This window comes from Hyperolius riggenbachi, chromosome 10, assembly GCF_040937935.1.
Source record: "Hyperolius riggenbachi isolate aHypRig1 chromosome 10, aHypRig1.pri, whole genome shotgun sequence".
Lineage (NCBI taxonomy): Eukaryota > Metazoa > Chordata > Amphibia > Anura > Hyperoliidae > Hyperolius > Hyperolius riggenbachi.
The window spans coordinates 112,731,869-112,744,550 of record NC_090655.1 but is presented as its reverse complement, the minus strand read 5'-3'; the positions used below and the strand labels follow the sequence as shown (position 1 = coordinate 112,744,550).

Sequence of the window (12,682 nt, the reverse complement as noted above, 5' to 3'; positions counted from 1 at the left end):
ACCCGCTCGGTGTGCACCAGCCCTTAGCCCGTTTAAAAACGGGCTAGGTCTGTCCCTAATGCATGCGCGTGCCCACCACGCACCCGTTGCATGCGTGCACGCCGCGCACCCGTTGCCAGCACGCCCGCCCTTTCTGGCCCCGTCCTCCTCCGGCTCTCGGCAGTGTCTCTGCGTCCCTGCACATGCACAGTGCACAAAAAGCATTGACTGACGGACGGACATGGGAAGCAGGGACACTTGCCTTTCATTAGGTAGGATGCTTTCCCATCGGATCTAATTTATTTATCAGATTTTTTTGTGATTGAAAATGTTTGCAAACTGCTTTAATGTATTTATCTAATTTAGTTAGTTAACCACTTGCGTACCAGCAGTCTCTGGCCCTTTAAGGACCAGTGACTGCCGGTACCAAAAAAAACCAGGGCTTTCCGTCGCAGCACGGACTCGCCGGTCACGCCGCTCTCCCATCGCCACATGCCCCTCGCCGTTGCTATGACTGCAGAGTTCTATGAGCTGGTCAGGAGCCAATTTCATTGGCTCCTGACCCTGTCATCAATGTGAGCCAATGAGATAGCCTAACAGTGAGCACGTGGTCAGGAGCCAATGCTGAGCTCTGCCTCCATAGCAACAGAAGAGCGAGGGGCCTGCGGTCTGGAAGCGGTTAATAAGGTGAACTCCATTTTCTCTGTTGCATGGATGAACGGATGGATGCAGGTAATGGGGAGGTAGAATTTTCTTGGACAGATTCCAAAGAATGTTTTTTTTTTTTTTGTTTTTTTTTTAATATATAACCCCCTTAATAACTCCAAAATGCCCATAAGAAAAAAAAATCGGTTTATTTCTAGGACATGTGCCTATGCTGTATGTCGGCCTAAAAAAAATAATGTTGGGCTTACCTGCACAGGCAATGGCATACTGAACAATGGGATGTGGCAAAATCCATTTCACATTTCCCCCATCACACATACCACTAAAATCTAGAAGCTATGTGACAGCACTACAACTGTGCATGGTGTGTGAGAGACAACCTCTCTCTACTTTAGTGCCCTAACAAACACTGTGTGCATACTTGCATGCAATCTACTATAATCAGATCTTTGCTGATGTTAGGCAATGGCAAGATCTTGAAGGTAAACCCAAATCTGCGGAGAGGGAAAGGAAACTTGAATATATACAGAAAGTATTCATAGCATATCACTTTGTCCACATATGGATATGCTACAGCCTTATATCCCAAAGGATTAAATTCATTTTTCCCTAGAGTTCTACAAATATCCCATAATGATAATGTGAAAAGTTTACTTGAGAGTTTTACTAATTTATTGCATATTAAAAAAAACTGGGAAGCACATGTACTTAAGTATTCATAACCGTTGCCATGAAGTTTAAAATTGTGCTCAGGTGCATCCGGTTTCCTCTGATCATCCTTGAGATGTTTCTGCAGCTTAATTGGAGTCCACCTGTGCTAACTTCAGTTGATTGGACATGATTTGGAAAGGCTCACACCTGTCTATATAAGGTCCCACAGTTGACCGTCAGAAAACAAATGAAGCATGAAGTTGAATTGTCTGTAGACCTCCAAGATAGGATTGTCTTGAGGCACAAATCTGGGGAAGGTTACAGAAAAAAAAAATGCTGCTTTTGAAGGTGACAATGAGCACAGTGGCCTCCACCATATGTAACGTAGAGAAGTTCAAAACCACCTGGACTCTTCCTAGAGCTGGCCGGCTGCCAAACTGAGCTATCGGGGAAGAAGGGCCTCAGCAATTTTACCAAGAACCCGATGGTCACTCACTGTCAGAGCTCCAGGGATTCTCTGTGTAGAGAGAAGAACCTTCCAGAAGGTAAACCATCTCTACAGCAATCCTCCAATCAGACCTGAAGTAGTGTATATATAGCCTATAGTGGCCAAATGGAAGCGGCTCCTTAGTAAAAGGGACATGGCGGCCCGCCTGGAGTTTGCCAAAAGGCACACGAGCAACAAATTTCTCTGGTCTGATGAGACAAAGACTGAACTCATAGATGTGAATGCCAGGCGTCACATTTGGAAGAATCCAGGCACTGCTCATCACCAGGTAAAGGCACCCGTAATGAAAAATACTTGAAAACTTAACACTGTATTTTAAAGGAAAACTTAAGTCAAATAAAAAAAATGACATTTACTCACCTGGGGCATCCCTCAGCACCCCGAAGCTGGATGGTGCCCTCGCAGCCCCGCTCCGATCGTCCTGTCCCCGCCGGCGGCTATTTCCGGTTCGGCGACAGCCGCCGACAGGCTGGGAACGCGGCTGATTTTCCGCGTTCCCAGCCGCTGCTATCACCCTCTATGCTGCTATAGCGTATATATAGACGCTATAGCAGCATAGAGGGTGATAGCAGCGGCTGGGAACGCGGAAAATCAGCCGCGTTCCCAGCCTGTCGGCGGCTGTCGCCAAACCGGAAGTAGCCGCCGGCGGGGACAGGGCGATCGGAGCGGGGCTGCGAGGGCACCATCCAGCTTCGGGGTGCTGAGGGATGCCCCAGGTGAGTAAATGTCATTTTTTTTATTTGACTTAAGTTTTCCTTTAAGCAACCCTGAAGTGAAAATAAACTTATGAGATGATGAATTGTATGTGTTGTACAGCTAAGAAACAGAACATTAGTAGCAAAGAAGGAAGTCTCATTGTTTTCCAGTACAGGAAGATGCAAAAAAAAAACCTTCAGTTTCTAATTCATGCAAAAGAGCCTCTCTTGAGTTCTAGTAGGAGTATGAATAATGCAATGTAATAGTAATAATTAAAAAAAAAAGCTATATAAGGAGGAAATACAGGATTTGCATCAGGGTGCAGGATTTGTTTGTTTTGTTTGTATCTGTTTGTACAATATGCCTGCTTTCATGACATCAGGAAGTAGACAAACTTCAGATTTATTGCAGGATTTGTATCAGCTGTAGAAATGTTTTTCTTTAAAGGGGTTCTGTTTAGCTTTTTAAAAACAAAAACTGCCACTTACCTGGGGCTTCTATCGGCCCCCTGCAGCCGGAATGTCCCGCGCCGTCCACTTCCGATGTGCCGTTCCACGTCGTCAGCACTGGTGCGCAGCCGCACTTCTATTCGTCTAGTTCAGGGGTCTGCAACCTTTAAGACATAAAGAGCCACTTGGACCCGTTTCCGAAAAGAGAAAAAAACTGGAAGCCGCAAAACCATTATAAAACAAATCTAACACTGCATATATTGTTTCTTACCTTAATGCTATATACAGGATCAGATATGACCCCAATATGCACAAATCGTTAGCAGATATGACTCCAATATGCACAAATCGTTAGCAGATATGACCCCAATATGCACAATCCTTCAGCAGATCTGACCCCAATATGCACAATCCTTCAGCAGATCTGACGCCAATATGCACAATCCTTCAGCAGATCTGACCCCAATATACACAATCCTTCAGCAGATATGAAAAGAAAAACCCATTTACTCGCCTAGTCAGAAGACCTGCTGTCACGACCTCCTTGTGGCGCGCAACTCCCACGATCCTCTTCCTTCCCAACGTCACGTCCTGCCTGCATTACACTGCAGGGCTACGGGAAAATGGCCGCCCTAAGCCCCGCACTGCACCGGTCCGGCGGCCTCTCTGATAGGCTGCCGGCCAGCGGCAGCACACGTCACACGCGCGCCGCAGCCACTGACACACACTACCTGAGCCGCGGCCTAGGAGCCGCGGCAAAGGTGAAAAAGAGCCTCATGCGGCTCTGGAGCCACGGGTTGCCTACCCCTGGTCTAGTTAGACGAATCATTACACCGGTAATGGTGCATCGGAAGAGGACGGCGCGGGACATTCCAGCTGCAGGGGGCCAATAGAAGCCCCAGGTAAGTGACAGTTTTTGTTTTTAAAAAGCTAAACAGAACCCCTTTTAAAGTGAATGGGAACCGCATTTAAAAAAATGAGACAGATACTTACCCAAGGAGAGGGAAGGCTCTGGGTCCTATAGAGCCTTCCGGCTCCTCTCCTGGTCCTCTCGTTCCGGTGCTGGCTCGCCCGGTAGCAGTATTTGACTAAATTAGTCAAATACTGCTTTATCCGGCCGAAGGAGGCTTCAGAAGTCTTTAGGGAGCCTGAGTGCTCCTGATGAAGCTGTATTTCGCCTGTGCAAGCAAGCTCTCTCTTGCACGCTCACGCCTGTGCAGTATGGAGCCGCACGTCTTCGGGAGGACCCGGCTCCGGAAGACTTCCAAATACCCTTTCGACAGGGGATTGAAATGGGGGGGGGGGGGGGAGCCAGCACAGGATAGAGGGCACAGAGAGAGGAGACGGAAGGCTCTATACGACCCAGAGCCTTCCCTCTCCTTAGGTAAGTATTTGCTTCATTTTTTTTAAATGCGGTTCCCATTCACTTTAAGGTTAGTATGCTGTTGCATATCTTTTAGACCAGAGAGGAAGTTCTGAGTTCAGGTCTGCTTTAAAGGATCAATACTGCGAAAAAAAGTAAGCAGTTAAAATCTGACAGAACCGACAGGTTTTGGACTAGTTCATGTCCTCGTGCAGAATTCTCAGGGTTTTCTTTGTTTTCTAAAGCATTCCCTGAACGGCAGTTGCTCAGTCCCAACTACCAAATAAGTGTGTGAGTAAGGAAGGCTGGCTGGTATCTTACTTTTAAAAACCAAGGAGACCCTGAAAATCCCCCATGAGGAGATAGCACTTGTCCAAAACCTCTTGGTTTTGTCAGATTTTAACTGCTTACTTTTTCGCTATAGTGGTCCTTTAAAGAGACTCTGTAACCTCAAAAACATCCCCTGGGGGGTACTCACCTCGGGTGGGGGAAGCCTCCGGATCCTAATGAGGCTTCCCACGCCGTCCTCTGTCCCACGGGGGTCTCGCTGCAGCCCTCCGAACAGCCGGCGACAGACCCGACTGTAAAATCAATATTTACCTTTGCTGGCTCCAGCGGGGGCGCTGTGGCTGCTTTCCGCTCCGAACTACACGGAAATACCCGATCTCAGTCGGGTCCGCTCTACTGCGCAGGCGCCGGAAACTTGCGCCTGCGCAGTAGAGCAGACCCGACGGCAATCGGGTATTTCCGTGTAGTTCACAGCCGTCAGAGCGCCTGCGCAGTGCCGGGAAGGTAAATATTGACGTCATCTTTCATGGAGGGCTGCAGCGAGACCCCCGTGGGACAGAGGACGGCGTGGGAAGCCTCATTAGGATCCGGAGGCTTCCCCCACCCGAGGTGAGTACCCCCCAGGGGATCTTTTGATGTTACAGATCCTCTTTAAAGCAAAATGTGGTTCCACAAGCTACTGATACTACTTCCTTGTTTATTTTTCTTGCACTGTTGCTAATGTTGTTACAGTGTTTTATTATTGTTTTGGCTTTATAGAGTGCCAGCATCTTCTTTGGCTTTCTACAATAGAGAATACAAACTATAGACACAAAAACAATGGGATTAAGACAATAGACAGTCGAACAGGTCAGCTGCTTTTGTATCTTTCACTTGACTGTTAGAAGTGAATACAGCTGGTGAATTATTTTTCATTTATGTCCAACAAAATGTGAATATTCTGCCAAGAGGATATGCTTTTCTAGATCCAATGTAGTTTTAAAGTAGTCTAGTAGTAAGTTTGGGCTAGCACACCTTTTCCAAGAAGCAGATGCGTAACCAAGGTGCTATCCAACATCACCCATCAATATCAACAAAAGTTGTTTTACTGCTACAGTAGAACTTGTTTTAGTGCAAGAACACTTTTAAACACGTTGGTGCAAGAGCAATTTAATGTAAAGTCAACACAAGTTTGACAATTGTCTCGGGGCCAACAGAAAAATTGTCAAACATGTGTTGACTTGTGCATTAAATTGCCTGCGCACTAAAACAATCTGTGCTAGCCTCCTTTGGACTTTCATACCTCCCGATTTTTGAGATGAGAAAGAGGGACACTTAAGCCATGCCCCTGTCACACCCCTGATCACGCCCCTAGGCACGCATGCCATAAAGATTTTATAAGAAAAATATTTAGTTTTATAATTCAAATCACACTAGTCCTTTCTATCTTGGTTTATTTTCATAGTATCTTCATAGTAACATTTTAAAATGAGTAATATATCAATTTAAAGCATGTGAATAAAGTCTAGACAATCAAACACATTTTTTAGTATAGAAATATATCTATTTACATAGAAAGAGGGACAAAGTCCTGAAAGAGAGACAAATAAGGAGGAAAGAGGGACAGGGCTCCCAAAGAGGGACTGTCCTTCCAAAAGAGGGACAGTTGGGAGCTATGGACTTTTGTTGATATTGATGGGTGATATTGCTTAGCACCCTGGTTCTACACCTGCCTTTTATAAAAGGGTTGCCACCACAAACCTACTACTTGATTCCAAATCAAAGGCTTACCAATCTATCACTGGAACAAATTGAACAGTGCTGCCTGTCCTGTACATAAATAGCACACATGAACAAAGTTGTATAAGACAACATACAGTTGAGGATAAAACAAGTACGAACCCTCCCAACCCGGCAACTGCTACCTCAACCTACTACCATACGGTCGCTGCTTCAGGACCATCACCACCAGGACTTTCAGACACAGGAACACTCCCTCCCTCCCCCCCCCCCCCCCCCTCCACCGTCTTTCAGCCAAGCTCCCTGAAGCAAGTTGTTTAGGTGGGGAGCACCGAAACTGGGTTCTGCTATAGCACTAGTTCTATGGTTTGGGGTTCCAGTGATCACTGGACCCTGAATTACTTCTCCCTCCGAATTGCTATGACTTGAAGGGAGACTAGTATTTAACACCGCCTGGCATTTGAGCGGCAGCAGGGATAGCTGTCATTTAGCTAACCCTGCGCCCAGGGAAAACCAACATATTAACAAGTATTGCCAGATCACTTACATCACAATTATGAATGATATTGTAATACAAATATAACATGGAGAAGAAGTGGTATCAATTCACTTTACATCTAATCTCTATATTGTAATAGGAGAGCAAGAGGAAAGGATAAAAAAAGGAATTTAACAAACTAAAGAACTAAGGTACCAGGAACTGGACCGTAGCTAAAAGTATAGAGACGTTATGTTGGGACGGGAGGTCAGAAACCCTCACCGGGAAATTGGGGTTAGAGTAATCACGGTTCCTTAAAGGATTGGTTTGGTATCTGTAGGGTTGAGTTGTATGAATTCCAGCCTGGGAAACTATGTATTGCACAAGGAACTGTTGAGTCAAGTTTAATTTCAATGAGCTTACAAATATGTCTGGATGGGTAAGGGCTGGTTCAGATGGACGTCTGCGTGGCGTCGCGTCTGGGGGCGTTGCGGCGGCTGCGCGGTCAGGCTTTCAGTAGCCTTTGGTCGCGTGCCGATGCGGTCGCGTTTTTTTTTCCCCTAGAGGAACATTAGTCGTCGCGGTTGGCCGCTCCCTGGAAACTACATGTCGCTTCCAGGGGCTGCTCGAACGCTAATGAAAATCGGCACCCGAACGCCGCGTTCGGGTAAAAGCGCGCAAAAGCGGTGTTTCGAACGCTTGTGGTAAACGCTCCGCAAGCGTCCGTCTGAACCAGCCCTTATTGTGGACAGAGTGGAGTTAATAATGAGAGTAGAGTGGGTCTTTAAATTCTTACTGACTCGAGTTGAAATTGAATATGCATACCTGCAGGTGATTGTAATCAGGGACCCCCCATATTTTGAGGAAGGAAGTTATGTTTTCAGTAAGAAGGCTGGAGAGATATTCGTTTAAGCATAATGTATTCGTTTTCTGAATAATCGAGTGCCATTGGAGGTCTTCCTTGCGCCAAGAGGCCGCTATTACTTGTTTTGTGGCTGTGCAAAGTTTGGTCAGGAGGATGTTTTCACATCTAGTGAGATTATGCAAAGGGAGATTAAGTAGAGCATTTGTAATCTCGGGATGAATCAATCTGTGTGTAGAGGTACTCATCCATTTATAGACTTCTGACCATATCTTTTGGGCTGTGGGGCAATCCCACCAAATGTTTCTAAAGCTGCCTTTGGTCGCACATTGCCTAAAACAATTGGGGTCTTTGTCTAGGGAAAATTTATAATACCTGTCTGGGGTTACCTATGTTCGGTGTAATGCATATCTGATTTTTAACTCTTTCAGGCAGAGAAAGAAAAAAAGGAACACAGCCTAGTTATTTGTGTGCACGGCACTGTACTTGTCTGTCTCATCATGTCACATGTCACATCGGTTGTCCTTAAAGAGGAACTCCAGTGAACATTTTACTGTTGGCAGGTGATGTAGCTGCTGCATGGTTTTTGGCAGTTGGAAACAGCTGTCAACAGCTAATTCCCACAATGCAACAAAGTTCACAGAAAGGAAACTGCCAAAAGTTTGAACTTTTTTTGTGGGAGGGGTTACTTGTGGGAGGGGTTTCACCCCAATATCAGTTATACAGCGCCCCCTGGTGGTCTGTTTGTGAAAAGGAATAGATTTCTCATGTAAAAGGGGGTATCAGCTACTGATTGGGATAAAGTTCAATTTTTGGTCGGAGTTTCTCTTTAAAACAAGAAAAAAGGTTTTTTTGTTCAAAACGATTTTATGCACCAAGACAACTGATATTTTTTATTTTCCATATGAGCAACTGCTCAATTTTTTTAAACGCCAATAAAGGCCTCTTTTCCACAGACTGTTGATGGGCAGTGAAATGCCTCTCAAACTCTCACAACTGCTTGCTGCTGCCTGGCAACTGCTCACTGCAGCTTGGCAACTGCTTGCTGAGCGCACAGTTCAACAGTCCGTGAAAAAAAGTCCTTAGCTGTGTTCTTTCTTTATGGATACTTGTTTTGTCCTATAAACCCCATGTTCTCACAAGACTGAAAGAAGCATCACCCCCAGAGGACAGCAATAGGTGACCATTACATTGGTGCATTTTAATAAGGGCATTTTAAAAAGAGGTTCTGATAATGGGAGCACCATAACTGAGGTAATCAACTGTCTGAAATGTTTTAAAGGGAACCTGAATTCAAAGGCATATGGCAGTTGCTATAATTATTCCCTTTAAAGAGAACCTGAGGTGAGAGACATATGGAAGCTGACATTTATTTCCTTTTAAACAATGCACATTGCCTGGGTGTCTTGCTGATTATTTGCCTCTATTAATTTTGGCAATAGACCCTAAACAAGCATGCAGATCAGATGTTTCTGCCAAAAAAATAACTTCATAAGCTGCATGCTTGTTTCAGGTGTGTGATTCGGATACTACTGACCAGTAAGATCGGCAGGGGTGCCAGGCAACTGGTATTGTTTAGAAGGAAATCAATATGGCAGCCTCCATATGTCTCTTGCCTTGGGTTCCTTTTAAACAATACTAGTTGCCTGGCAGTCCTGCTCATCTCTTTGGCTGCAGAAGATTCTGAATCACACATCTGAAGCAAGCATGCAGCTAATCTTCAGTCAAAAACACCTGATCTGTATGCTTGTTCAGGGTCTATAGGTCCATACACACGCCGGACTGCAGGAAACGACGGGTCCGTCGTCACCGCCTGCTGGGCGTGTTTTCAGCAGACAGTCCGGCCTGTGTACAGTCTGTCGGCAGACTGATACAGCCGTATCAGTCTGCAGACAGACTGTACACACGCCGGACTGTCGCTGGAACGCCCACCAAGCGGGAGAGCGTTTCCTGCAGTCCGGCGTGCGTACGGACCTTATGGCTAATGGTACCCATTAATGATGCAATCTTTTTTTTTTTTTTTCTTTTTTTTCAATCTTACAACTTCTATGGAATATAAGGAACTACCCAAAACATCCATTCAAAGTATGTGGCTGGATGGTGTACTGGTTAAGGGCTCTGCCTCTGACATGGGAGACCTGGGTTCGAATCTCGGCTCTGCCTGTTCAGTAAGCCAGTAATTCAGTAAGGAGTTCATTGGGCAAGACTCCCTAACACTGCTACTGCCTACTGAGTGCGCTCTAGTGGCTGCCTCGCAAGCGCTTTGAGTCCGACAGGAGAAAAGCGCTATACAAATACTGCCATTATTATTATTATTACTCCATGGATCTGGTAAGCCTGCACCATTAGTGGGTTTAGAGACAGATGAGTCTCTAAATAAGTCAGCCTCCATATCCTAATCACTTTAGATGTGCTGCCTTTTGTGCATAAAAACAGAGAAAGTAGGTTATCAGTCATGATTCAGTCATTTTTAGTTGCGCCTATGGCTGCACAGAGCTATATGGTTTTTTTTTAAGTTTCATCTTATTTTGATTATGAAACATACATTTAAATCAAACAATCCCCATAACAGATTGGGGATTACAACATACAAACATTTAGAAGAAGCTTATATGCACACCTGATACATGGCCTGTTATACATTAAATAATATCACTGAGTGTCTAGAGGTATAATCATCATCTTATTAGTGATATATATTAGAATATTACAATACATTTCCATGTTACTTACATAATACAAATATAATATTTTACTTTTCAGCATTACAGTGCCTCCCCCCCTCTCCCTCAGCATCCCGCCCCCCTGGATGATGGTCATAAATCACTGTGGGTATCAAACTTACGTTAGCAGGTTATTATAGGGTAAGATTTGGATCTATGCATAGCTTTAATATTCAATATTCTCATAGAGGGAGAGTCCTGTCAGTTTGTGTCAGCATCTAAAAATTACCATTTTAATCTGAAGCCAGCGTATCACGATTTTTTTGTCCATATGTCCTATACTTTTTGGAATTTGGTGGCACACCCTCTGGCAATGTATGCTGCTTTATATAAATGTAAAGATGAATTAATTAGATTTTTCCAGAACGAGATTGTTGGGGGAACATGTTGTTTCCATTGTAGCAGAATGCATTTTCTATAATAAAATAGTACAGAGCTATATGTTTAACAGCAAACATGCTCTGCTGAGACTAGAGGGAGGGGAAGAAAGATCAGCAGTGCACTCTGGGAAAGCAGGAAGCTTGTGTGCTCAGAAAGGCAGAAATGTCACAGTGCTGCAGGTAATGTCTTGCTGTTCTCTCTGTGTGGTGTGCTGGTGCTGTATGTATTGTGCAGTAATCTGCATTACAAATATCTAATTCTGAAGTGACAATGCTACTAAAATAGTATATATCAGAAACACAAAAGTATACATTACATGTCAGTGATATTTATGTTCTAGAAACAAATGAGAAGAAATCTTGCATTTTTCTTGGGATAATGTGCATTCTTTTTTTCTGAGATTTTATGATAGTTTAAACAGAAAAATACAACACCAACAACCAGCACCACCGGCATTGCGTATTTGCAACAGCTGCTGATGACTAGTGTTTTGGCAGAACTACGCACACTTCCCCAAATTAACCACCCCTGCCATCCTTTCCCAGTAGATATAACCAGCACGACCTAATCCTTCCCATAGACTCCTTCAGAATGCTCTACACTAACCTTCCTACCTTGGGAAAAATTAATTTCGGAAGGCTCCTTTTACACTTAGTCAATGGGACCTGATTAAAAAAACCTGAGTTGGGGCCACTTATGACGTCTAGGAGAGGTTTAGGACTGAGTTGACCATGCGGTCACACGCAGACAGAAGGGAAGGAATTGTGGGAATCAGAGATCCCTATGGTTGCCATTAGTCTTATACAGCCTTCATCTGTCAGTAGTCAGCTAATGTAAACAAAATTTCCTGAGATTTTATGATAGAGAGGTTGTATAATTGATGATGGGGCAGCCTGTAACTGCCCCAAGGGCCAGGGCTGTTTTGGCTGATCTGTGCTGCGTGGGCTCTCCAGCCCGCAGCACAGATCAGGATTGTGGCAGGGCGACCAGACTCCCCCCCCCCCCCCCCTTTTTTTTTCCCTACTAGGGAAAGGTCCTGCTGGGTGGGTCTGATTGCCGCCACTCTGTGTGGCCCAGCGGGGGGGGGGGGGGGCTCAAAGCCCCCCTCTGCTGCGATATTCCTCCCTCCCTCTCCTTCCCTCCTTCTCCCTCTCGCTATGGGCGGCACAGGACGGTGATCCGTCCTGTACCGCCTCTAATAGGCTTCAGCCTATCAGAGGCCAGGGATCGCCGATCTCCTTTACGGCGCTGCTGCGACTGCAGTGCCGTAGGATGTAAAAACAGGGGATTTCTTCCCCGCGTGTTTACATTTTGCCTGCGAGCCGCGATCGGAGGCTCGCAGGCCTTTCACGGAGACACCCTCCGTGAACTGACCTGGAACAGCCGTTTCCATGGAAACACCACTTCGACCTGCCGACGCCTATCGGCATTAGGCGGTCGTTGAGTGCTTTAAGTTTTCCTTTAATGTGTTGCGGTTTAATGCGTTTTATTTCCCTCCATAGTAGTGGATTGTGAAAAAGATTCAGTTTTTTAAGCATGTAGTGTAAAAGAGGCCATAGGGAAACATGGACACTAGACTGCAAATCAGTTTTCCTTTCAGTTATCAGTTTCAGTTCAGATGCCAAGCCCTAATCTTCTAAACCAAAGCTAATGCAAACCTCCACCCATCCTGTCCCTTAACTGTCTTAACTTTTTTGGGCATGTAACTTTTTCGATACACCCTTTCAACTTCAATACTCAGCTTCAGTGTTCTGGCCTACCTACGGTACCTGGTGATAATACTGTTAATGGGTGCCCAAGCCGTGCACTCTCTACCTATAAATTTATGGGGAGGATGCTTTACCAACAACCTGGGCAAAGAGTACTTCCTGGAGTTCAGTGTAATGCCTTCTAAAGCCTGGTAGACCAATCCAACCCAC

General features: G+C 45.2%; 1 protein-coding gene across 1 annotated transcript in view; it reads left to right on the top strand.

Moving 5' to 3' along the window:
* Positions 1 to 10,910: 10,910 nt before the first annotated feature.
* The window catches only part of LOC137533811 (arsenite methyltransferase-like), a 78,419-nt gene continuing 76,647 nt past the window's right edge, over positions 10,911 to 12,682 (top strand). Inside the window, exon 1 of the mRNA XM_068255058.1 lies at positions 10,911 to 10,942. Coding sequence (XP_068111159.1) covers positions 10,926 to 10,942 — 17 coding nt within the window. The 5' untranslated portion in view covers positions 10,911 to 10,925. The remainder of the gene's footprint in view (positions 10,943 to 12,682) is intronic.